At 44.0% G+C, this 27116-nt stretch overlaps 1 protein-coding gene across 3 annotated transcripts in view; it reads left to right on the top strand.

Annotated features, from left to right (window-relative positions):
* Positions 1-591: 591 nt before the first annotated feature.
* Positions 592-27116, top strand: part of PLEKHG5 (pleckstrin homology and RhoGEF domain containing G5) — a 533554-nt gene continuing 507029 nt past the window's right edge. For all 3 annotated transcript variants that reach the window (XM_068240431.1, XM_068240432.1, XM_068240434.1), the window contains exon 1: positions 592-924. In XM_068240431.1, coding sequence (XP_068096532.1) covers positions 816-924 — 109 coding nt within the window. In that variant the 5' untranslated portion in view covers positions 592-815. The remainder of the gene's footprint in view (positions 925-27116) is intronic.

Consider the following 27116-nt stretch of genomic DNA (forward strand, 5'->3'; position numbering starts at 1 on the left):
GAGGCGAACAAATTAGCCCTTAGGTATGGCCCTAAGCCACGGGGGGTGATGGCAACTTCCTACTGGTATGTAGCCATTTCTATCGGTGCCTTTGAAATGAGTCCTAGTCCAGAGCACACTGCCACTCTTTGTGATCTCAAGGTCCAGGAACACCACCATATTCTGGCTACATACAGCATTAAATTCCCACACGCCACACCGCCATGAATATATACGCATAACTTGCAGCATACCCTGCCCCCATAGCGCAGCCGCGTTCAAAACCACCAGACACTGGCTGAAACAGCATGGAGACCATGTGTAAAGAAATAAAAATAAAATAAATAAGTCCATGCTGAGGGAACATGGCTGTGGCTGTAGCACAATAGAGTACAGAACCTAAGAACTTTTCTCACATTAGCACTGGGAACATTCCATCGGCTTTTACGTCTGCGCTGACTCACCATGCCAGCGACCAGCCAATGACATACCTGGACTTCAGAAATGACAGTTACCGTGGCGACAATTTTGCTTCTGATGTGCAGTGTACTGTGTTCTTGATGTTATTAGAAGTGCAGTTTAGACATACTCTGAACATTCTGTACTGGCAGAGTTTGGATGGATCAGTGTAACTGACATTTCCAGTTCTGACAGGAGACTGCCATTCAGCTTCTGTTCTGTTTATTTGGTACTAATCATTTTCTGGGACATTCAAAACTGCACGTTGCTTCAAAGATGTAAACTGTACCAGTGAATATCTTGCAACTGCTAAATAGTTGAAGACTTTTTTTTTTACTTTTGTGCCCTGTTCTGCATGCATGACTCTCTGTAGATGAATGTCACTACATGGCTGGCATGTAAACCTAGTAGTGCCAGTGATGTATTCCGTTCTGTCTCGGTATGGGTCTCCAACTCACAGCTGGATCAATTTCCTCTTGAAATTTGGTAAGTACCTGAATTGGCTGCCCTTATTATTATATAATAACATATTTATAGTTCTGTTACCAGCATTTATGTTATCTACCTAGAATTAACAGATGGGATTTAATTGGAATACATTGTTCTAGTAGATCCTTATACTAGAGCTGTTGTTTCAGTTTTGACTTGGCAATAAGATGTAAATAATTGAGTTGATGCAAATGTTACGCAGCTACAGCATTTGGTTGGTACATTTGCACATCATTAACCATCTCTACTAAAAGTTTACCTATAGCGAATAAAAAAAGGTGCTAGTCTACTTGAAGGACCCAGCAGGAAACCTCATAGGGAAATTCTGCTAATGTGACTGGGTGGATGGCACCCTCTTAAACTTTCATGTTTAAGATAGGTTGTAGTAAAATATGCCCACAGTTTTTATTGTGAAAAAATATATATGCCCACACTATTTGGCCAATCACAGCACTTCGGGCTCTAGAGGGTGCTGTGATTGTAGAACTTGTCCCTATGAGGTTTCCTGCTGGGTCCCCTAAGGTAGACTAGTGACAAAAAAGTGCCCCAAAAGTACCCAAATGGGTACTCTCCTCAATAGAGGGAAGCTCCTCAATCCTCCAGAGGCTTCCCAAGCCCTTCTCCAGACACTTCTCGAACACCGAGACCAGCTGGAACTTTACCAGCATGCTCCTGTATGTAAACTAGCGCAGACGTGAAGGTCCAGGTGGTTCTGGCATCCAAGAGGGATCTACTGTAGAAGAGGACTGGGGAAGCCTCTGGAGAATCCAAAGGCTTCTCTCTCCTGAGGTAAGTACTGTATCTAACTTTTTAATAATAAAACAAAAAAGACTCAAGTTTTTCTTGCACTGTGGAAAAACAACGTTGTGTAAAAAATAATACCTTTTAATGGCTAACTGATAGAGTTAAATTATGCAAGCTTTCTGAGATCTAGTCCCCTTCTTCAGGCATATTTCCAGATGTAAGCTGAAGTAAAACACTGATGCAGGTAAATAGTAAACACGAAGATGACAGTTGTGCTGGTTACTGTTTATCCGTTAGGTGTCAGGTGATCAGCAAGCTGGAGCCAGTGAGTTAGTGCAAGCACACTTGAAATCCAGCAGGTCTCCGAAGATCACAAAGCCAAATCAATCATGTTACATAAGGTGTCATGAATCCTGTTCCACAATTTAAACCTTCTGTTAATGTCTTGAACATCATAAATTTGTACTCAGAAATTTTTTTTGATTGCTCATGTTTGAAGTTACCCTTAAGAACAAGTACTTTTAGATCTTACATGCTGTGTCCTGGTTCACAGAAGTGTTGGCCCACTAGTGTGTCCATTTTACCCTCACTGATTTTAAAGCGGTGATGGTTCATTCTTGTGCGCAGTTTTTGTCCTGTTTCTCCTATATACAGGATCTTCTCAAAAAATTAGCATATTGTGATAAAGTTCATTATTTTCTGTAATGTACTGATAAACATTAGACTTTCATATATTTTAGATTCATTACACACAACTGAAGTAGTTCAAGCCTTTTATTGTTTTTCTTATTGATGATTTTGGCATACAGCTCATGAAAACCCAAATTTCCTATCTCAAAAAATTAGCATATTTCATCCGACCAATAAAAGAAAAGTGTTTTTAAAGCAAAAAAAAGTCAACCTTCAAATAATTATGTTCAGTTATGCACTCAATAATTGGTCGGGAATCCTTTTGCAGAAATGACTGCTTCAATGCGGCGTGGCATGAAGGCAATCAGCCTGTGGCACTGCTCAGGTGTTATGGAGGCCCAGGATGCTTCAATAGTGGCCTTAAGCTCATCCAGAGTGTTGGGTCTTGCGTCTCTCAACTTTCTCTTCACAATATGCCACAGATTCTCTATGGGGTTCAGGTCAGGAGAGTTGGCAGGCCAATTCAGCACAGTAATACCATGGTCAGTAAACCATTTAACAGTGGTTTTGGCACAGTGAGCAGGTGCCAGGTCTTGCTGAAAAATTAAATCTTCATCTCCATAAAGCTTTTCAGCAGATGGAAGCATGAACCCACTTTTGAGCCAGAAACAGCGGCAGAAGTGCCTGACCTGGGCTACAGAGAAGCAGCACTGGACTGTTGCTCAGTGGTTCAAAGTACTTTTTTTCGGATGAAAGCAACTTTTCCATGTCATTCGGAAATCAAGGTGCCAGAGTCTGGAGGAAGACTGGGGAGAGGGAAATGCCAAAATGCCTGAAGTCCAGTGTCAAGTACCCACAGTCAGTGATGGTCTGGGGTGCCATGTCAGCTGCTGGTGTTGGTCCACTGTGTTTTATAAAGGGCAGGGTCAATGCAGCTAGCTATCAGGAGATTTTGGAGCACTTCATGCTTCCATCTGCTGAAAAGCTTTATGGAGATGAAGATTTTATTTTTCAGCACGACCTGGCACCTGCTCACAGTACCAAATCCACTGGTAAATGGTTTACTGACCATGGTATTACTGTTCTCAATTGGCCTGCCAACTCTCCTGACCTGAACCCCATAGAGAATCTGTGCGATATTGTGAAGAGAAAGTTGAGAGACACAAGACCCAACACTCTGGATGAGCTTAAGGCCGCTATCGAAGCATCCTGGGCCTCCATAACACCTGAGCAGTGCCACAGGCTGATTGCCTCCATGCCACGCCGCATTGAAGCAGTAATTTCTGCAAAAGGATTCCCGACCAAGTATTGAGTGCATAACTAAACATAATTATTTGAAGGTTGACTTTTTTTGTTTTAAAAACACTTTTCTTTTATTGGTCGGATGAAATATGCTAATTTTTTGAGATAGGAAATTTGGGTTTTCATGAGCTGTATGCCAAAATCATCGATAAGAAAAACAATAAAAGGCTTGAACTACTTCAGTTGTGTGTAATGAATCTAAATTATATGAAAGTCTAATGTTTATCAGTACATTACAGAAAATAATGAACTTTATCACAATATGCTAATTTTTTTAGAAGATTCTGTAGATTCCTCTTGAGGGGCATTTCATGCAGCGTATCATGTATACAACATTGGATGACTCACAGGAAAATTGGTCTTGTATTTGATGATATTTCTGTGAGTTTAGTATTTGTATTTGGCTTGTGCACAAGATATAAGGGCAGGTCTCACACCTTGTTTTATTGCAGGGTAATGTGCCTGGAGTTTCTGGTGTAGATAATGCACTTCTGATAACCATTTGTCTCAAATTGGTAGGTTGTCTGAAAGCAAGCAGTGGTAAATGAGGAAAAACTTCCTTCAGGTGTTTGTCTTTGTGGAGTATCGGTTGTAGGGCTTTCAATATCTTCCTCAGTGTCTTTAATTTTGGGTTGTAGGTTACCACAATTGGGATTCTGTTGTTTTCAGTCTTTGGGGTGTACTTCAACAGTTCCTCTCTTGATTTTAAAGTTGCTCTGTGTATTTGATCATCAACACAATACACAGAGCAACTTTAAAATATACAACTTTGAAATAGTTGTATGGAAGTCAGAATTACTTTATATTCTGGCACATAAGACTACTTTTTAACCTCTGAAAATCTTCTGAAAAGTTGGTCTTATACGCCGGGTGTCATTGATGCCGGGTGATACACCCTATCCTGTTACTGACTCTCAGATCTCGCTGCTGAGGACTGTAGTGAAGCGGCGCAGGCGCACATGTGCGAGATCTGAGAGGCAGAGAAGGAGGTAAACAGGATACAAGGGTGGGCCAGAAGGGTGAAAGAGGCGTGCTTTATGGGCACAGCATGATCTATTCTTCCATACTGCTCTGATAAACAGGTAGACAGGGAGAGCTGACCAATCCACTTAGGGAGAGGGAGAGTTGACCAATCCAACCAGTCAATCGCTTATATATATTGTTATATACTAGGTACCACATACAGTACAGTACAGCACCAGTATCTGTTCATACATAGCATCAGTATATGTTGTTTTATTTTTTTTTTTATTTGATGTGCGTTGGAAGAGCGATTCCCGCTCGTCCCTGCGGGTGGCTTCTTATCTTCTTTTCATTTTTGACCATTGCCCTGCCCATGGTATCGAGTGGGGAATCGACCCGGCGGAGTATCGGACAGGTCGGAAATGATCAATTGAGCCATCAGCGGCTCGATTACACGGTTCAAAACGAACCGTGTATTCCCAGCATTAGAGAGAAATAAAGACATTTGGAGGAATTAGAAACGTTCTATGGGTTGGTACAAGGCCGTAGCAGAGATATCCAGTGTGTAGGCCAGACCAGCTGACGACAAACAACATAAACATGAGCCATTGTTATGAAAATATTAAATTAAACAATGTTCTCCTAAGAACAAGGGGACAGGTCATTGGAAAATTGAATTTTCCAGTGCATGTGCAGTAAAGACTGTGCTTGTCATGCTATCACGTGTTATCAGCCAATAGCAGGCGATGGGTTATGGATCCATCCCTGCTGGAGGATGTCACATTTAACTCTTTAGAGGCTAGTATAAAACAGCCAACGGGCTCCAGAGAGCCACTTCTGACTTCCAACTTTCATCTCAACTTTACTTTTATTACTAACTTCCTGTAACTGCATGCTGTATATACTCTAAGTGCAACTAGCATAGATGTACCATAAAAGAAAGCCTGGTCTATTCACAAGGGATAGACCGAGTCTGCATGGAACGCATAAGATTCAACAGACCGATTGCTTTGCTGATGTCAAGCATGATAGATGCTGTATGGATGCATTGTGTATAATGCATGTATGGCATGTGTGTGATATATGTATGGAGAGAGGGGGAGGGGAGTGAATATCTGTGTATACATTTTGTGTATGTATAAACAGCATGTGGTATGTATGAAGAGCATGTGTGTTTATATACATATATATAGAGTGTGTGTGTGTGTGTGTGTGTGTGTGTGTGTGTGTGTGTGTGTGTGTGTGTGTGTGTGTATGTGTATGTATACGTGATGTGTATGTATTGTGAGAATTTCCCCCATCAAAAACTGTATGCCCCCCAACCCTTTCAGTGTGACAGCTCCTTCCTTACACCCATAGCAAGCATGGGAAGTAGACCCCCATGCTCCCACTGTGCTGGTTGTATTGGTATTCCCCCCCCTTCCCTTAAAGTGTACCATTGATATTACTTGCGCCTTCTTCCAGCCCCATGAGGTGCATTGACTCCCTTGGCATCCCCTCCAGCCGCTCCATCCACCCAGTAATCTTTTCAGTTAAGGCCAGTTGTGTGTTTCTGCACATGCACAACCCAGCTACTACTGCACAGGTGCAGAACACTCTTGGCTGCAGGAGCGCTAAAGAAGGGTGCGGCCATATCAAGTGAATGGAGCGGCTGGCGAGGGAGCCCATGCACCTCATGGGGCTGCAGGAGGTTCCCCAGGTAAATATAAATACACCCATAATGCTGTCTGCAAGAGACCCAGACAGAGCCTAATGCTAGGTACACACTATACAATTTTCTGGCAGATTTACTGTCACATCGACCATTTCAAACAGGTTTGATCTGAGAGATCAGCGGCAAGTGATCGGCGATTGGAATGCAGGAAGGTGAGTTGTTGACTGTTTACAGCGCTTGCTGCTGCGCTCACTTTGCAGCGGAGGGGAAAGCACGAAGGGTGGCCTGGGAGAGGAAGGGAGGGAGAGGCCGGGCCACCCTCCCCGCAGCTAACTCCTTCCTCCATTATGGGAGGGGGGGCACCTACCTATCTAAACTATACTGAGGGCAGCTACCTATCTAACCTATACTGGGGGCAGCTACCTATCTAACCTATACTGTGGGTTCTTACCTATCCAACCTAAACTGGGGGGCAGCTACCTATCTAACCTATATTGCGGGTACCTACCTATCTCCTATCCAACTTATACAGGGGGCACCTACCTATATAGCCTATACTGGGGGAACCTACCTATCTAGCCTATACTGGGGGCACCTACCTATCTAGACTATACTGGGGGCATCTACCCATCTAACCTTCACTGGGGGTAGCTTCCCATCTAACCTATACTGGGGGCTCCTACCTATCCAACTTATACTGAGGGCACCTATCCATCTAACCTATACAGGGGGCACCTACCTATCTAACCTATACCGACGGCACCTGCCTATCTAACCTATACTGGAGGCACCTACCTGACTGACCTATACTGGGGACACCTATACTGGGGGGACCTATAGCTGGCTACCTATACTGGGGGGACCTGGGATCCATTGAAAAGGGCTCCTGAGCTGCCTGTATGAAAAGGGCTCCTTCATAGACATCAATGTTATTTCTGAAAATATGGGCTACAAGATGGTGAAAAGGGCTCCCGAGTTTTGATACAGGCTGCAAGCGGGCGCCCTTTTGTAGCCCATATTTTTTTTTCCGGCTACAAGGTTTTCGGCTACAGTAGGGCGCCCCTTTGTAGCCCATATTTTTTATTCGGCTACAAGGTTTTCGGCTACAGTAGGGGCGCCCCTTTGTAGCCCATATTTTTTATTCAGCTACAAGGTTTTAGGCCACAAGGTTTTTGATCCTGCTACAAAAGGGCACCCTTTTATAGCCGAGATTTTTGATTCGAGGGTGCAGGGGAGGTTAGGATTAGGCATCACAAGCAAGGGGGGGGGGGTCTTAAGGTTAGGCACCACCTGGGGAGTCTTAGGGTTAGGCACCACCTGGGGAGTCTTAGGGTTAGGCACCACCTGGGGAGTCTTAGGGTTAGGCACCACCTGGGGAGTCTTAGGCACCAAATGGGGTGGGGGTCTTAGGGTTAGGCACCACCTGGGGGTTAGGGTTAGGCACCATCAGGGGAGGGTTCTGTGTGAGAGTAGGGAGCAGTTAGGTCATAATAATCACTTTTCTTAGCTATATCTAGAGCCCTTTTATAGCCCAACAATTTTTATACCCTCGCCCTGGGTGCATTTTAGCCTGGAAACTGCCCTGGCTGAGGTAACATGTAACAAAGATAAGATCGCTGAGCCCATCTGTATATCTGTTGACTAAATAAACTCTGTAAACGTTGACAACATCTAAGCAGTTCTATCTCCTGTGCTGTTGCTGTGATGAGTGTCAAGTTATCACATTTTCTGTGATATGGTGCCAAACAAAGGTGTAGTGTTATTGCCCATAGCAACCAACAAATATTTATTACAGTAACAACATGATAGAACATTTCCTTTTGCTTTTCTAAATAGAGAAACCTATTTTTGCTGGAGTGGGGCTTTACATAATTTATTTTCTGCTTTACATACAGCACTTTTTTAATTGTTCTCATCCAGTCTCGTTTTGTAAAGATACTCAAACAGCATCCAACAACTGGTTTACTCTTCTAGCCCCCAGAGACAAAAGGCTGATTCAAAGTCTATGTAGCTCTGTGCCAGCCAGCTTTGAATAACTTGAATAAAGTCAAATGCTCTCTATTTATAAGCATTTATGGTCCCAGGACGGGGCAGTAAACATGTGGACAGTCTGTTGTGTTTAAATATTCTTCCTAGAAAAGCCTGATTTCCTAGAGTTTATATCAGGTCATTGTAGCATGTAATAAGTGAAAAGATTTTCTGCATCTGATATGAACAGTATACTCCTTGTTTACTCTTGTGCTTATAATGCTCATGTATTCTACATTACTAATGTTTATAAGGCATTATTAATTTCTATTTTAAAATAAGGTGTGGTTCAGTGTTAGTCATGGAGCAGATATGCCAACATCAAACAAACAAACAAACATTGAGTCGGGTAATACCTTCCAATCTTTGTTGGACTATGTCCAACATTGGCCTTTCCAGCATAGGTCCAATGTTCGACATAATGGCTGCCGTAAGGAGGCACTGTTGCCGGATAAAGCTCAGCACAGCCTATGACATTTTAGTGTTTGATTAAGTCCAACACTTTGATTTCCGCCAGTCCCACCCTTTGCCGATTGTTAAAAATTGCTTGGAAGGCAGCGGTGGACTTACCTCCTAAAAGCAGACACAAAAACTGTCAATTTCAAAATGACAAATTTATTTAAATACTCCCCAAAGTGTTGCAACACTGTAACGTTTGCGAAATCGTTTCCGTGGTCAGCGCACAGAACGCACGCTGACACTGCGGAAAACCTCCACGAATGTGTAATTGAAAGAACCCAGGTTAGGTGCGAAGCACCAGCAGAGAGCAATTCCCACCGGCAGATGGCGCTGTGGAGTGCAGATGAGCACAGCCTCTGCACGGCCACAGATGCCAGATGGGAATTGTACAGATTTACAGCAATGCAGGGATGAACAGCCCTTAAAGAGAAGAAGCACAGAGACAGGATGAATGTGTGTCCACCAATCTAGTCGCCACCCAGCGACGGTGAACACACATCAACAGAAACAAAGCAAGAACGCAATCGCAAGAATGGAAATTGCCAAATAGTGACACAAGATCGAGCAGGACAGAACACGAGAGTAGCAAAGGCACAGCAAACAACAATAAGAAGATAAAGAAAATAACAAATGCTAGCTAAACGCGCACACCGCACTCATTCGCAACAGCGAACGCGTTTACGGCGCGGTCTTCGCACGATAAGCGCAACAGAGACAAGCACGCCACCCTAACTAACCACAAGTAATACAAATGAACACAAATAGACTGAGACAGACAGAATGAACGCTTGCGAAAGCAAGCGATCAACACAGACAAACCGGTTGCGCAGACGCTTGCTAATCGGTTGCCTCACACCAGGCAACAGCAGGCGTAAACACAGGACAAGACAGACAGACGAACGGAAAACAGGAATAGGATAGATAAGATCCACCGCTCTTCTGCCAGAGCGAGTGCGATCCGGGTTCAGGGACAGGACAGGAAAGATCCACTGCTCTTTCCGCCAAAACGAGTGTGAACCAAGTACAGGAATAGGCTTAGCAGGATCCACTGCTCTTTCCGCCAGAGCAAGTGTGATCCGAGTACAGGAATAGGCTTAGCAGGATCCACTGCTCTTTCCGCCAGAGCGAATGCAATCCAGACAGAGAAACAGATGGGTTACCAGTAGCAACCGCTGCTCTGGTTAGCACCCCCAGACAGACAGAACGATTTCCTGTCGACCACCGCTGGCGACAGGACAATCGCAGCAAAAAGAGGCAACACAGACAAAACAGATAAAGCAACCTGACTGCGCTAGAGAAGCTGCCTAGTGCAGTCCCAAGAATTACTCTAAGAAAAACTTTTAGGAAACAAACAGGGCTGATACTCTAGGAGAGTTCATCAGTAACAAACCATGAGGAATGACCAGCAAAGGATTCTGGGAGAACCTGGCTTTTATACTGCCAGCCTTCAAAGGAGGCAGCTAGGCGATTTGCCATAACAAATGTATGCAAATTCCTCAGCAGCAGAGCAGGTCAGAAACTTGCAAAGAAAAGACAGGTCTCTCTTCCAGAGACCTGCAGCCCACAGACTAGAGGAATGGTCAAACAGCTGTCTGCCTGTGAAGCCAGCTGAGCGGATCATTACAAACACATTTCACAGGTGTTACCTGCTTCATCAGGCAATAAAACGGGTATATAACTGTAAACCAAAGACAAAAAAGGCTGCATCAGACACACACACTCCAAAAGTATTGATACTAATAATAATCATAAACCTGTACTGTGTAATAATATATATATATATATATATGTGAGGAAACGCGGAAAAGCCGCCGCAAGGGCTCAGAGTGAGGCAGCTATTTCCGCATCTAACATGGCGGCACAACGCGAAGAAACCGCCGCATGCCGCATGGGCAGAGTCCGAGTTGGATGCAGCGGATTGCGCGCATGGCAGTGCTGCTGACATTGTGGTGGGACGTGGGGAGACCGCCGCTTGCTTGGAGAGCGGGGCGACAGCTCCCACGCCTGAATCAGCGGATAGATTGCAAGACATATCTGGTGTGGTTGGGACTGCTAGTCCACACAGGTTCAGAAGGACGCGCGCGCGCGCGCGCTGAGAGGCAGAGCTTATATGACAGCCAGAGAAGAGTCAGCTGACCAAGCGGGTCAGCTGACATTTTCACCGCCTTCCATTGGTCCAGCACTTAGGGGTGGCGCTGGTGAGCGCAGTAGTATATATACTGGATGCTGGTAATTTCTCTGGTGTCTGCCGTTGCGATCACTACGTGGTAGCACTCAGACCTTGTCTGTATCTGTGTTCTAGCATAGTTTCCAAAGGTGTTGATGATCAAGGAACTCACACCTTAGCAGTAGGAATATTGATCTGTATTATTTGTTATGACCTTCTGCCTGCCTGACTACTCCTCTGAACTCTGATCCTGTACCGTGCTATTTCTGATATCCTGTTGCCAAACTCTGCTCATTCCTGGACTCTGTATTTGCCTCCTGATTCTGTACCTTGCCATTCTGATACTCTGTTGCCAAACCCTGCCTGTTTATTGGATTCCGTATCTGTCTCATGAATCTGTACCTTATATGTCTGTGTGTTAACGACCTGGCTTGCCGACCTCGAGAACTGGCCTTACTGTTAGAGGCAGTTCCCAGATCTGTTAGTGACACCCTCTCTCCCTGGTGTCACTCACGCTCTGTCCTTCCTACACTCAGCCTAGCTCCTCCCCCGGGAGAGTCTAGGCCATCGGAAGGAACATACTTCTGTATAAGTACTCAAAGTATACTGTTGCATCTAAACACTCACTTGTTATCGCTGGTGTCCAGAGGTTAGTATATATATCTGATTATCGGTGATACTGCAGATCACCAATAATCGGGTATATTCTGTATTCTCGGTGATACTGCAGTTCACCGGTAATCAGACCCTCTCTGTGTTACACCGATCGTTACAATATACAACCAAAAGGTGCTTTCTTTAGCAAACACACCATAGGGATGGCCACTTTGTAAGAACATTTGTACTAGTGTTATATTTCATTCATACTGCATCAAAAAGAGGTGGATAGTAATAAGAATATATGTAGTATTGAAGATGCTATGTTGGGATATAGACAAACATGCAGTAACACTATGGGTATGGGTGATATGTTATCCAAGTTAACAAAACGCATGAATGTGGCAGGAGAGGTGCAGCTAGGACCCAGCCTATAAGAATGCATAGTGAACTACAAATAGAAAAGGCATACATCAAAGTCATGAGGGGAGTCAAAAGGGGAAAAAAAGAGACAAAATTCTCAGCTTACCAGCAAATGGTCGAGGATACACCAGGCACCTCTGTGATCTGGTGCTGTAAATCGGCGCTTTAAATAGTGGGTAATGGTCCCAATTAGCCAACAGGAAAGCGGAGGGAATTGTCCTCTTCCCACCGAGCGATGCAACTTTTCCGTCGCATCGCGTGATGTCATGCACATGCGTGATTGCGTACTTGCGGCCACGTTGATCTTGCGCATGCTTAAATATGTTTAAGTGGCCACTGAAGCCATACTGTGTGTGGGCGTGTGAGGGCAGACGTGGCGCCGCATCAGATAGCGGCACTTGCGCAGTAAGCTGCTATTTGTGAAGCCAGAGAGTGGTTTATAAAGGCTTGTGATAGCTAAAAATATAAGTGGATTTAGTTATTACACAATTGACTGGTCATCAGAAATATCACCAACAATAAAGCATTATGATATAAAAAGTTTTTTTTGTGCAAAAATCGTTCCAAAGTGGAAGTGCAATTAACTTCTAGTGCGTCGGTGCCATCTAGGCTCTCAGTGTTCCCTTTTTGTATGATAGAAATTTGCCTTTGAACCCCTTTGAGGGACAGTTAGTGGTATAAATTGTTACCTGTACTGTGGAAGATGGGTATGCTGTGTGTGTGTGTGTGTGTGTGTGTGTGTGTGTGTGTGTGTGTGTGTGTGTGTGTGTGTGTATATATACTGTACATACATACATACATACTGTACATACATACATACATACACGCATACATACACACACATACACACACACACACATATACATACATACATACATACATACATACATACATACATACACACACATATATACACATACATACATACATACATACATACATACATACATACATACATACATACATATATATATACACATACATACATATATACACATACATACATACATACATATATACACATACATACATACATACATACATACATACATACATACATACATACATACATACACATACACACATACATACATACATACACATACACACATACATACATACATATACACACACATACATACACACACATGTACACACACATACACACACACACGTACATACACACACGTACATACACACACGTACATACACACACGTACATACACACTCACATACATACATACATACATACACACTCACATACATACATACACACACATTGTGCATTTTAACAAAACTTGGTATGCAGATCTCTTACTACCTGGGAAGATATGTGTTCTGGACGTCACGTGTACCCCCCTCCCCCCACCCCCGCAAAATTACAAACTGCCACCTAAACAATTTTTTACCATTATGCACTATTGGCGATGCCTCTGTTTTGCATGCTCATCCATGTTCATTCTGATTTGTTAAACGCTATAAATTAGAGATCTGGCCGTGGTTCTGGAGGAGTTGTGACCCTTTCTTATGCACATAAGACCTTGTGGTATTTTGGATCTGGTGAGTGAGCCACTGGGGTGGAGGTCTTACAGCACAAAAAGGTGATTTTTTTTTTTTTTTATTTATTTATTTTTTTTAATCTTTTTTCCTGATTTAATCTCTATTTTTTGAACATTGTGTAGCTTTTAGCACTGTATTTATTATTGTTCTTTGTATTGATTGTCAGGTGGAAGAGGCCGGTTCTCTTCCAGCAGCTTTATTATTATTATTATTATTATTATATATTATTTTTATTTGTTGATTACAGCTTACCATTTACCTATCCATCACTTAAAGAGAACCCGAGGTGGGTTTGAAGAATATTATCTGCATACAGAGGCTGGATCTGCCTATACAGCCCAGCCTCTGTTGCTATCCCAGACCCCCCTAAGGTCCCCCTGCACTCTGCAATCCCTCAAAAATCACAGCCACGCTGCTGACAAACAGCTTGTCAGAGCTGGCTGTTTTTATCTCTATAGTGTCAGTCTGCTGCTCTCCCCGCCTCCTGCAGAACTCCAGTCCCCGCCTGCATCCCTTCCCTCCCTGCTGATTGGAGGGAAGGGACGGGGGCAGGGACCGGAGCTATGCAGGAGGCGGGGGAGCAGCTGAGACTGACACTACAGATGTAAACACAGCCTCACAGCATGGCTGTGATTTATGAAGGATTGCAGAGTGCAGGGGGACCTTAGTGGGGTTTGGGATAGCAACAGAGGCTGGGCTGTATAGGCAGATCCAGCCTCTGTATGCAGATAACATTCTTTAAACACACCTCGGGTTCTCTTTAAATCACAAACAGTAAGGCCTCTGCAAATACATCATTTGTTGCACAATCTGTGATCGCTGTTGAGGAAATTTGTTGATGATTTAAGATGGAAAACTTGTGTGAAAATTGTACTATCTTGACCTTTTTGTTTTAAAGCTTTTGTTTTTTCTTATTCTTCAAATAATAAAATGTAATACTCAGAACACAGTGTTGAGATTTAATAACTGAATCGTCAAAGGCAGAGATAACTGTTCATCCAATTTATTTAAAAAGTCCTAGCAATGGATTGCTGAAGTTGAGTCAGGCTGCTAGTAGTGATCACTGTTGTCACGCAAGGCAAGCCACAGAGCCAGCTTGGCAACGCTGCATTGGAAAAAGCATTTCCGTGCCAGGCCACGCTAGAAGCATTGGAATAGTTGTTTGAAAATACGGAAAGCCATCTGTTGTTAAGGGAAGAGAAAATAAAATAAATGGACACTTAGAAATCCACTTAAATCCTGAGTAACATCCAGGAGAGAGTCATAAACAGATCATTATTAGTGATTTGTTACAGATGAATGACAGGTTTCTTATAAACTACAATTTAGCCTACAGAAAGCGCCTGTGGTGATCCAAACTTGGAGTTGTAGATGACGTCCAGGCCGACGGCTGAGTACAAAGTTTCATACCTAAGTAATCTAGCGTACACTAGTGACATGAAAAGACCATCTGCGTTCAACTGGAAGAACCATCTTTAAAGGGACACTTAAGCCAGAAAAAAAAAAAAAGAGTTTTACTCACCTGGGGCTTCTACCAGCCCCCTGCAGCAGTCCTGTGCCCTCACAGCCACTCACTAATCCTCTGGTCCCCCGTTGCCAGCTAGTTTCGTTTTTGCCAACAGGACTGGCCACGCGTAGCTTTCTCTGCATTCCCGACTGTAATTAGCGCTATTGCGGGCCGCAACACGTACAAAAATACGCATTGCCGCATATCTATTCGTAGGTAATGCGGCAACGCGTATCTTTGTATGCGTTGTGGTCCGCAATAGCGCTAATTACAGTTGGGAATGCGGAGAAAGCTATGCGTGGCCAGTCCTGTCTGCAAAAACGAAACTAGCTGGCAGCGGGGGACCAGAGGATTAGTGAGTGGCTGCGAGGGCACAGGACTGCTGCAGGGGGCTGGTAGAAGCCCCAGCTGAGTAAAACTCATTTTTTTTTTGCTGGCTTAAGTGTCCCTTTAAGCAGGGGGTGTGGAGGGCGCAGACATCTCACTTAGCAGCGACATAAAATGTGTGATACACAGACGTGAATATAACCTAATGGCTTAATGATGTTTCTAAAGCAACATAAAAGTCACATTTCAAATCTTTTGTGCCCAAACTGCTCTGATTATCCATTAAGGTGCAAAGTGCCAGGTTGCTAGGGCTACTTCTAGCATTTCATCAGAGCAACGTCGCCACCTACATTTAAGCTATTTACAGAGGAAGACATGATTATGCCATCGGTACTCTGTGTTTGCTGAAGTGAGGATAACTAGAGATGGTCTATAACAGGGGTGTCAACCTCAAATATACTGTGGGCCTAAATTGAAAAACGGGACCAAGTCATGGGCCAAGCTCGATGTCTAGTGCCCCCACTTTCTCCCCTATACAGTTCTCTGGTGTCTAAGGGCACAGAGAGAGTAAAGCTTTCTGATCTCTGCAGAGTTGTTCTAATGACTGCATCTGCTCAGCCACTGATAAGTTATCATACAAAGTTTTGTAGACAAAGATTTGTAGATGGTCCCTATTCAGTGTGCAGCAGGGTATACAGTGCCCTGCACCCAGCCTCTCCACCCCCTCCCCAAGTGCTGTTTACTGTAGTGATGCTGGCAGAGTCTGCAGAGCCCGTTCTGCTCCATCAAAGGAGGACAGAGTGAATATAAGAAGCTGGGACTGTCAGTTTTCCCTGTGCGTTTTTCTGTATGCATTTTTTTTTTGTATACTATGTGTGTCTGTATGTGTGAAAACATGCATGTTTTATCACAGAAGCTAATGTAATTCATAGAGAAAATGTGTGCAGTGCTTCACTGCTGTTTTTATCTGCATGTAAAAAACACATTTTAGTGTACACTAGCCAATTGAGATTAACATTGGTTCTCAGTTCTCCTGTGCAGAAAGCACACATACAGACAAGTATACTCCCAGTGCCTATAATACGTTTCTGAACCTGCCTTTCCAATTTCTTTTCTTTTCTTTTTTTTTGGTGGGGGAGAAGGTGTGAGGAGGGGGGCTTCCAAAGTTTTGCAGGGGGGGGGGGGGGGGTTCTAATTATGCCCCTGACAGGGCTATTGTGTTTGTGTGTGTGTATGTGTTTGATTGTGTATATCCATTATTACAACTGTGAAATTGGTTAGGATGGCAGCCTCCATAACTCTTAAATGACAGGAGGCTGTTCAGAAGTAAAGGATTTGTAGCATACACTCCTTCTATTGTTATGGAATGTAGATAGTCTTTTGCTTTCAGTCCTAGGCATATTTGTTCATGTGTTTAATGGAAACAAAGTCTAATTTAAGTGAATGGAAACTATTAGTGATGTTTAGTTCCAGTGTTTAGTGAAGCTCGCGGGACACTCATCTGCTGACACCCCTGATAAAAGGAGCGCTCTGCTCACATTCCGCTAGGCTTTGTTTTGGACACTGGAAAGGAATACATTTTTGTGCAGCCGTGCATTCTTCTGAAATCAATGATTATTTAAACAAATCTCGCTCTAAATATAGTTTATTACTTTATTCCTAGTACACACCATACAATTTTCAGTTAGATTTTCTGTGATGCTGGGAATACACTGTACGTTTTTAGCTAAGAATCGTTCCGATAGATGCCTTCGATGATAAAATTCCGACATGTCGATGTTCCGCTTGATTCTTTTCCGCTCGATTTCTCATAGAAGTGAATGGAAAAAGATAAGAGAATCGAGCAGAAAATCTAATGGCTAATAGATTGTGCGCTGAATCGAACACGCAAAACGTAACGTGTATTCCCAGCATAAGATTTTCTGTAATTAGATTATTTTCTGTGAAATACTGGCAGAGACTGGTCATTATCTCTGGTGCATTGTCTTCTGGTTATCTCCTGCTGAGTAGAACAATGCCTAATTGCTAGGCAGATAGATGGTTAGATAGATAATTTCCAATTGGAAATTGGAAATTATCTATCTGGCAGGTAAATCTAACAGAAAATCTTACAGAAAATTGTATGGTGTGTACTAGGCACTAGGCCCCGTTTACACTTAATCAGTTGGTATGGGTTTTTTTTTTCTCCATAGCAGTGCATTGTGAAAAACATATCAGTTAAGACGCGTTAAGTGTGAAAGGTGCCATAGAAAAACATGGCCATTGCTTTGAAAATTAGTTGTCCTTTCAGTTACAACTGAGAGCAACTGATTGTAAACGGGGCCTTATAGGGATCCTAGAAGTAGGGAAGTAGTGAAATACAAATACCTATGCCTCTAAACGATGTGCTTACAATGCTCCAAACTTTTTTTTTTTTCTTCTTTTTTTTTAGAATCAGTTGTGATGGATGGAAAGTATAGATTGGCTTTTTGATGGCGAAATGATGGTAAAATAGATGTATTCTGGCTTTTATTTCCAATCACATTTATCTGATCGTGGGGCGATTTTTCGCTGACAAATACCATTTACAGTTAGTGGGAACCTTTAGGCCGGTTTTCCACAGGCGGTTGAACTGTGTGCTCAGCAAGCAGTTACCAGGCTGCAGTGAGCAGTTACCAGGCAGCAGCAAGCAGTTGTGAGAGGCATATCACTGCCTAACAACTGCTTGTGGAAAAGAGGCCTTATACTGCCAGTCTACCACCATTTTATGTTAAGATGTGGATTGTCTCTGGCTCTGCATGGTGGTATTTAGACACTAATGTATTGGCTTGGGAAGCTGCCCTCCTCCCCTCACCCCTGGAAACATGGCTGCTTCTAGTGAAGAATCTGGCAGCACTGTGAGAAGGGGAAGGAGGAGGCTGAAGTTGGGACACTGCAGGACCAGGAAACATATTGGGGGGAGACATACATTCTGTCAGGTAAGAGGTGCAGACCGTGCAGTGTATGTTCTGGTGGGGTGTGTGTGTGTGTGTGTGTGTGTGTGTGTATGCAGATGTGTATACATGTTTTTATATTTGTGATTGTATGCAATTCTGTCTTTGCATGTATACAGTGGCTTGCAAAATTATTCGGCCCCCTTGAAGTTTTCCACATTTTGTCATATTGCTGCCACAAACATGAAAAAATTTTATTGGAATTCCACATGAAAGACCAATACAAAGTGGTGTACTCGTGAGAAGAGGAATGAAAATCATACATGATTCCAAACATTTTTTACAAATAAATAACTGCAAAGTGGGGTGTGCGTAATTATTCAGCCCCCTGAGTCAATACTTTGTAGAACCACCTTTTGCTGCAATTACAGCTGCCAGTCTTTTAGGGTATGTCTCTACCAGCTTTGCACATTTAGAGACTGAAAACCTTGCCCATTCTTCTTTGCAAAACAGCTCCAGCTCAGTCAGATTAGATGGACAGCGTTTGTGAACAGCAGTTTTCAGATCTTGCACAGATTCTCGATTGGATTTAAATCTGGACTTTGGCTGGGCCATTCTAACTCATGGATATGTTTTATTTTAAACCATTTTATTGTTGCCCTTGCTTTATGTTTAGGGTCGTTGTCCTGATGGAAGGTGAACCTCCGCCCCAGTCTCAAGTCTTTTGCAGACTCCAAGAGGTTTTCTTCCAAGATTGCCCTGTATTTGGCTCCATCCATCTTCCCATCAACTCTGACCAGCTTCCCTGTCCCTGCTAAAGAAAAGCAGCCCCAGGGCATGATGCTGCCACCACCATATTTGACAGTGGGGATGGTGTGTTCAGAGTGATGTGCAGTGTTAGTTTTCTGCCACACATAGCGTTATGCATTTTGGCCAAAAAGTTCCACTTTGGTCTCATCTGACCAGAGGGCCTTCTTCCACATGTTTGCTGTGTCCCCCACATGGCTTGTGGCAAACTGCAAATGGGACTTCTTATGCTTTTCTGTTAACAATGGCTTTCTTCTTGCCACTCTTCCATAAAGGCCAACTTTGTGCAGTGCACGACTAATAGTTGTCCTATTGGCAGATTCCCCCACCTGAGCTGTAGATCTCTGCAGCTCATCCAGAGTCACCATGGGCCTCTTGATTGCATTTCTGATCAGTGCTCTACTTGTTTGGCCTGTGAGTTTAGGTGGACGGCCTTGTCTTGGTAGGTTTACAGTTGTGCCGTACTCCTTCCATTTCTGAATGATCGCTTGAACAGTGCTCCGTGGGATGTTCAAGGCTTTGGAAATCTTTTTGTAGCCTAAGCCTGCTTTAAATTTCTCAATAACTTTATCCCTGACCTGTCTGGTGTGTTCTTTGGACCTCATTGTGTTGCTGCTTCCAATATTCTCTTAGACAACCTCTGAGGCCGTCACAGAGCAGCTGTATTTGTACTGACATTAGATTACACACAGGGCAACTCTATTTAGTCATTAGCACTCATCAGACAATGTCTATGGGCAACTGACTGCACTCAGATCAAAGGGGGCTGAATAATTACGCACACCCCACTTTGCAGTTATTTATTTGTAAAAAATGTTTGGAATCATGTATGATTTTCATTCCACTGCTCACGTGTACACCACTTTGTATTGGTCTTTCATGTGAAATTCCAATAAAATTGATTCATGTTTGTGGCAGTAATATGACAAAATGTGGAAAACTTCAAGGGGGCCGAATAATTTTGCAAGACACTGTATATAACTCTGTGTCTGCATGTATATAATTCTGTGTCTGCATGTATATATGTGTGTATGTTTTTGTGTAGGTATGCAAGAGTGTGTGCATATGTATTTGATCTATTTCATTAATGTGCATGTGTTTGTGTACGTTCCGCGTAGAATAGGTGGAACTGAATGCAGGGTTGGGTGAGCAGGCAGTGTGGACATGTGTCGGGTTGCTCTTTAATCATGTTCCAAGAAGATGTTGGCATGGTATCATTCATAAAAAGTTTGCATTGAACCCAGTTAGAACTGGAGGCATTAAAGGGGCCAGAAGCCTTGTCAGGCTTGTCTAGTCAATAACCACAGTTCAGACTGTATGCTCATATGACTGACCCAGAGCCCAGCCCATACCACCTGCGCAAACTCCTGACACAATACTTCAAACTCCAAACACAATACTACAATACACCTTGCGGATAGATGTAGCATACAGTCTGACAGGTAGTTAATCCAACAGGCAGGACCTGATACTTCTTGACAATGCAATATGGGCAGAGTGGATATATATATATATATCTATATATATATCTATATATATATATATATATATATATATATATATATATATATATATATATATATATATATATATATATATATATATATATATACAGTGGTGTGAAAAACTATTTGCCCCCTTCCTGATTTCTTATTATTTTGCATGTTTGTCACACTTAAATGTTTCTGCTCATCAAAAACCGTTAACTATTAGTCAAAGATAACCTAATTGAACACAACATGCAGTTTTAAATGATGGTTTTTATTATTTAGTGAGAAAAAAAACTCCAAATCTACATGGCCCTGTGTGAAAAAGTGATTGCCCCCCTTGTTAAAAAAATAACTTAACTGTGGTTTATCACACCTGAGTTCAATTTCTGTAGTCACCCCCAGGCCTGATTACTGCCACACCTGTTTCAATCAAGAAATCACTTAAATAGGAGCTATCTGACACAGAGAAGTAGACCAAAAGCACCTCAAAAGCTAGACATCATGCCAAGATCCAAAGAAATTCAGGAACAAATGAGAACAAAAGTACTGTAATTGAGATCTATCAGTCTGGTAGAGGTTATAAAGCCATTTCTAAAGCTTTGGGACTCCAGCGAACCACAGTGAGAGCCATTATCCACAAATGGCAAAAACATGGAACAGTGATGAACCTTCCCAGGAGTGGCCGGCCGACCAAAATTACCCCAAGAGCGCAGAGAAAACTCATCCGAGAGGCCACAAAAGACCCCAGGACAACATCTAAAGAACTGCAGGCCTCACTTGCCTCAATTAAGGTCAGTGTTCACAACTCCACCATAAGAAAGAGACTGGGCAAAAATGGCCTGCATGGCAGATATCCAAGGCGCAAACCACTTTTAAACAAAAAGAACATTAAGGCTCGTCTCAATTTTGCTAAAAAAAAAATCTCAATGATTGCCAAGACTTTTGGTAAAATACCTTGTAGACCGAGGAGACAAAAGTTGAACTTTTTGGAAGGTGTGTGTCCCGTTACATCTGGCGTAGAAGTAACACAGCATTTCAGCAAAAGAACATCATACCAACAGTAAAATATGGTGGTGGTAGTGTGATGGTCTGGGGTTGTTTTGCTGCTTCAGGACCTGGAAGGCTTGCTGTGATAGATGGAACCATGAATTTTACTGTCTACCAAAAAATTCTGAAGGAGAATGTCCGGCCATCTGTTCGACAACTCAAGCTGAAGCGATCTTGGGTGCTGCAGCAGGACAATGACCCAAAAAACACCAGCAAATCCACCTCTGAATGGCTGAACAAAAACAAAATGAAGACTTTGGAGTGGCCTAGTCAAAGTCCTGGCCTGAATCCTATTGAGATGTTGTGGCATGACCTTAAAAAGGCGGTTCATGCTAGAAAACCCTCAAATAAAGCTGAATTACAACAATTCTGCAAAGATGAGTGGGCCAAAATTCCCCCAGAGCGCTGTAAAAGACTCGTTGCAAGTTATCGCAAACGCTTGATTCCAGTTATTGCTGCTAAGGGTGGCCTAACCAGTTATTAGGTTCAGGGGGCAATTTCTTTTTCACACAGGGCCATGTAGGTTTTGAGATTTTTTTTCTCACTAAATAATAAAAACCTTAATTTAAAACTGCATTTTGTGTTCAATTATGTTATCTTTGACTAATAGTTAACTGTTTTTGATGAGCAGAAACATTTAAGTGTGACAAACATGCAAAAGAATAAGTAATCAGGAAGGGGGCAAAAAGTTTTTCACACCACTGTGTATATATATATATATATATATATATATGTATATATATATATATATATATATATATATATATATATATATATATATATATATATATATATATATATATATATATATATATATATATATATATATATATATATAGTGGATGAGGCTATCCAGACGAGTGAATCGAGTGGCAGAAGTGCCAGGAGTTCCTGGTGGAAGAGAGGTAGTCCTGAAAGGAACTTTCCAGAGATAGCGTCGTCAAGGCAAGCTGAAGTCAGTCCAGGCAAAGTTCTAGGTGGCTAGGCAAAGCGCAGTCAAGGTACAAGGCAAGGTTGGCAACAGGAATCCACCAGAGATAAGCGTGGTCAGTATACCCGGCAATAGTCGGCAACAGGAATCCAGCAGAGATAAATCATGGTCAGGATACAAGGCAGTAGTCGGCAACAGGAATCCAATGAGACAGTGAGCGCTACCCATCAAAAAGCCAAAGCTAATGCTATCACGGGCGATGACTGGGGACGCTCACCAGGTTTAAATACTAGAGCTAACCAATCAACAAAGGCAGAATTGAAAACAAACCAATTCTAATCCTGACAAGCAATCATGAGCGTCAGAGTTACTGCTTATATCTGCGGAGCGCGTACTGAGAACGCGTCCTCCGCATATCCAATGAGAACTGAGAAGCCTCCTGCATTCCACTGACAGTGGCTTGCCTATACAGGAAGTCGGAGCTGCAACCCGAGTCTCGGCATTCCGCCACTGATGAGACCCAGCGGATCTTACAAGCCTATTATTTAGCGAACCAGGCTATAATCATAGGGGCCTTTGAGGAGATCTAACTCAAAGTTGAGACTGTAATGATCCGCTCAGCTTGCTGCACAGGCAGACAGCTGTTTGACCATTCCTCAAGTCTGTGGGCTGCAGGTCTCTGGAAGAGAGACCTGTCTTCACTTTGCAAGTTTCTGACCTGTTCTGCTGCTGAGGAATTTGCATACATTTGTCATGCAAATTATCTAGCCGCCTCCTTTGAAGGCTTGCAGCATAAATACCATGTGATCCCACAATCCTTTGCTGGTCATGATGGTTTGTTAATACACTCCTGGAGTGTCAGCCTTGCTATTGTTTGCTAAAGATTATCGTAGAGTAATTCCTGAGGACTGCACTAGGCAATCCTTCTAGTGCAGTCAGGTTGTATTATCTGTATTGCCTGTCTTGTCTTGTCCTTGCGATTGCACTGTCGCCAGCGGTTGACGATGGTGAATCGTTTGGTCCAGTACCTGGACCGCACTTGCTCTAGCGGTAGAGCAGTGGATCTTTCTAGTCTGTCTTGGAGTTTTACCGTAGCTGCAGTTGCTACTGGTTGCTCCTTCTGTCTGTCTTGCCGTGTGGATCGCACTCGCTATGGCGGAAAGAGCAGTGGATCCTGCTAGGCCTATTCCTGTACTCGGATCACACTTGCTCTGGCGGAAAGAGCAGAGGATCCTGCTAACTCTGTTTCTGTTCTTGGATCACACTTGCCCTGGTGGAAAAGAGCAGTGGATCCTGCTAGCTTTGTTTCTCTACTTGGTTCACACTCGTTCTGGCGGAAAGAGCAGTGGATCCTTCCTGTCTTATCCCTAAACCAGGATCGCACTCGCTCTGGCGGAAAGAGCAGTGGATTCTTCCTGTCTTATCCCTGAACCCGGATCGCACTTGCTCTGGCGGAAGAGCGGTGGATCCTATCGGATCTATTCCTGTTTTCCGTTCATCTGTCTGTCTGGAGCAAACGCTTGCGGTTGTCTGCGGTAAGGCAGCCGTTTAGCAAACGTTCCTGTTATTTGTCCATTTGTGTTCATTGGTAGTCAGGGTGGCGTGCTTGTCTCTGTTGCGCTTAATGTGCGGAGACCGCGCCGTAAACGCGCTTGTCGCTGTTGCGCCTAACACGCGGTGACTGCGTTTAGGTATTGCGTTTTGTTATTTTCGTTGACATTCTCATTGTATGATATGCTGTGCCCAGGGGTCGAGTCCTGCGTGAACGCGGGGGGACGGCGTCCACTTTTTTTGGACAGTGGACGCCGTCCCCCCTAGCACCCTGGAGGGGAGCAGCGCAGCAGAGAGGAGCATTGTGCGCAGCGTGGGGAAGGGCGGACGTTTCCCCCCCCTCCCTCACCTTGGGGCTCCTCTCCCTGGCTCTCCCCTCCATAAAGATGCGGCGGTGGCTGGCGGCGGTGACTGGCAGTGGCATCGGTGGGCGGGACTTACCTCCTCCAGTGTTCCGGGTGAACGCTGTGCGTGCCGCTGCTCTGGTCTTCACTAGACCAGAGTAGCTGCACGCACAGCGGCCACCCAGAACACTGGAGGAGGTAAGTCCCACCCACCGATGCCGCTGCCAGTCACCGCCGCCGCCGCCGCCGCCGCATCTTTATGGAGGGGAGAGTCAGGGAGAGGAGCCCCAAGGTGAGGGAGGGGGGGGGGAAACGTCCGCCCTTCCCCACGCTGCGCACAATGCTCCTCTCTGCAGCGCTGCTCCCCTCTAGGGGAGGGGGGGGGCAACTGGCTACATATACTGGGGGCCACTATATACCTGGCTACATATACTGGGGGCCACTATATACCTGGCTACATATACTGGGGGCCACTATACACCTGGCTACATATACTGGGGGCCACTAAACACCTGGCTACATATACTGGGGGCCAATATACACCTGGCTACATATACTGGGGGCCACTAAACACCTGGCTACATATACTGGGGGCCACTAAACACCTGGCTACATATACTGGGGGCCACTAAACACCTGGCTACATATACTGGGGGCCACTATACACCTGGCTACATATACTGGGGGCCACTAAACACCTGGCTACATATACTGGGGGCCACTAAACACCTGGCTACATATACTGGGGGCCACTAAACACCTGGCTACATATACTGGGGGCCACTAAACACCTGGCTACATATACTGGGGGCCACTATACACCTGGCTACATATAGTGGGCACATATACCCCTGGCTACATATACTGGGCACATATACACCTAGCTACATATACTGGGGACACCTATACACCTGGCTACATACACTGCGGACACCTACACACCTGTCTATACTGGGGACACCTATACACCTGGCTATACTAGGGGCACCTATACACCTGGCTATACTGGGAACACCTGAACACCTGGTTAGATATACTGGGGACACCTGGCTATACTGGGGACACCTATAGACCTGGCTACCTATTCTGGGGACATCTATACACTTGGCCACCTATTCTGGGAATATCTTTACACCTGACCACCTATTCTAAGGACATCTATACACCTGGCTACCTATTCTGGTGACATCTCTACATCTGGCCACCTATTCTGGGGACAACTATACACATGGCTACTTATACTGGGGACACATATAGACCTGGCTAGCTATACTGGGGGTACCTATTTTGGGAGAACTGCTGTCAGATCTGTATTTTTGGGGAACCGCTGATGCCAGATTACGTGTATTTTGGGGAACCGCTGCCAGATTGTGTATGTTGGGGACCACTACTGCCAGATTACATGTATTTTAGTTGTTACATGTATTTTGGGTGATCCACTACCAGGCTTCACGTATTTGGGGGAACTGCTTCCAGATTATGTGTATGTTGGGGGAACTGCTTCCAGATTATGTGTATGTTGGGGGAACTGCTGCTGCCAGATTGTCTATTTTGGGGGAACCACTGCCATATTATCTGTATTTTGGAGGAACCTCTGCCAGATTGTGTATTTTTGGTGAAATGCTGCCAGATTACATCTACTTTTTGGGGATACTCTATGACAGAGCTCAAACTTCCCCTGGCAGACCTTTTATACCACTGCTAAGGACATGTATATTTAGCCCCACCCATGACCACGCCCACGCTATGCTTAACCACTGGGGACACCTATAGACCTGGCTACCTATTCTGGGGACATCTATACACTTGGCCACCTATTCTGGGAATATCTTTACACCTGACCACCTATTCTAAGGACATCTATACACCTGGCTACCTATTCTGGTGACATCTCTACATCTGGCCACCTATTCTGGGGACAACTATACACATGGCTACTTATACTGGGGACACATATAGACCTGGCTAGCTATACTGGGGGTACCTATTTTGGGAGAACTGCTGTCAGATCTGTATTTTTGGGGAACCGCTGCCAGATTGTGTATGTTGGGGACCACTACTGCCAGATTACATGTATTTTGGGTGTTACATGTATTTTGGGTGATCCACTACCAGGTTTCACGTATTTGGGGGAACTGCTTCCAGATTATGTGTATGTTGGGGAAACTGCTGCTGCCAGATTGTCTATTTTGGGGGAACCACTGCCATATTATCTGTATTTTGGAGGAACCTCTGCCAGATTGTGTATTTTTGGTGAAATGCTGCCAGATTACATCTACTTTTTGGGGATACTCTATGACAGAGCTCAAACTTCCCCTGGCAGACCTTTTATACCACTGCTAAGGCCATGTATATTTGGCCCCACCCATGACCACGCCCACGCTATGCTTAACCACTGGGGACACCTATAGACCTGGCTACCTATTCTGGGGACATCTATACACTTGGCCACCTATTCTGGGAATATCTTTACACCTGACCACCTATTCTAAGGACATCTATACACCTGGCTACCTATTCTGGTGACATCTCTACATCTGGCCACCTATTCTGGGGACAACTATACACATGGCTACTTATACTGGGGACACATATAGACCTGGCTAGCTATACTGGGGGTACCTATTTTGGGAGAACTGCTGTCAGATCTGTATTTTTGGGGAACCGCTGATGCCAGATTACGTGTATTTTGGGGAACCGCTGCCAGATTGTGTATGTTGGGGACCACTACTGCCAGATTACATGT

The sequence above is a fragment of the Hyperolius riggenbachi genome, chromosome 6 (assembly GCF_040937935.1).
Source record: "Hyperolius riggenbachi isolate aHypRig1 chromosome 6, aHypRig1.pri, whole genome shotgun sequence".
Taxonomy (NCBI): domain Eukaryota; kingdom Metazoa; phylum Chordata; class Amphibia; order Anura; family Hyperoliidae; genus Hyperolius; species Hyperolius riggenbachi.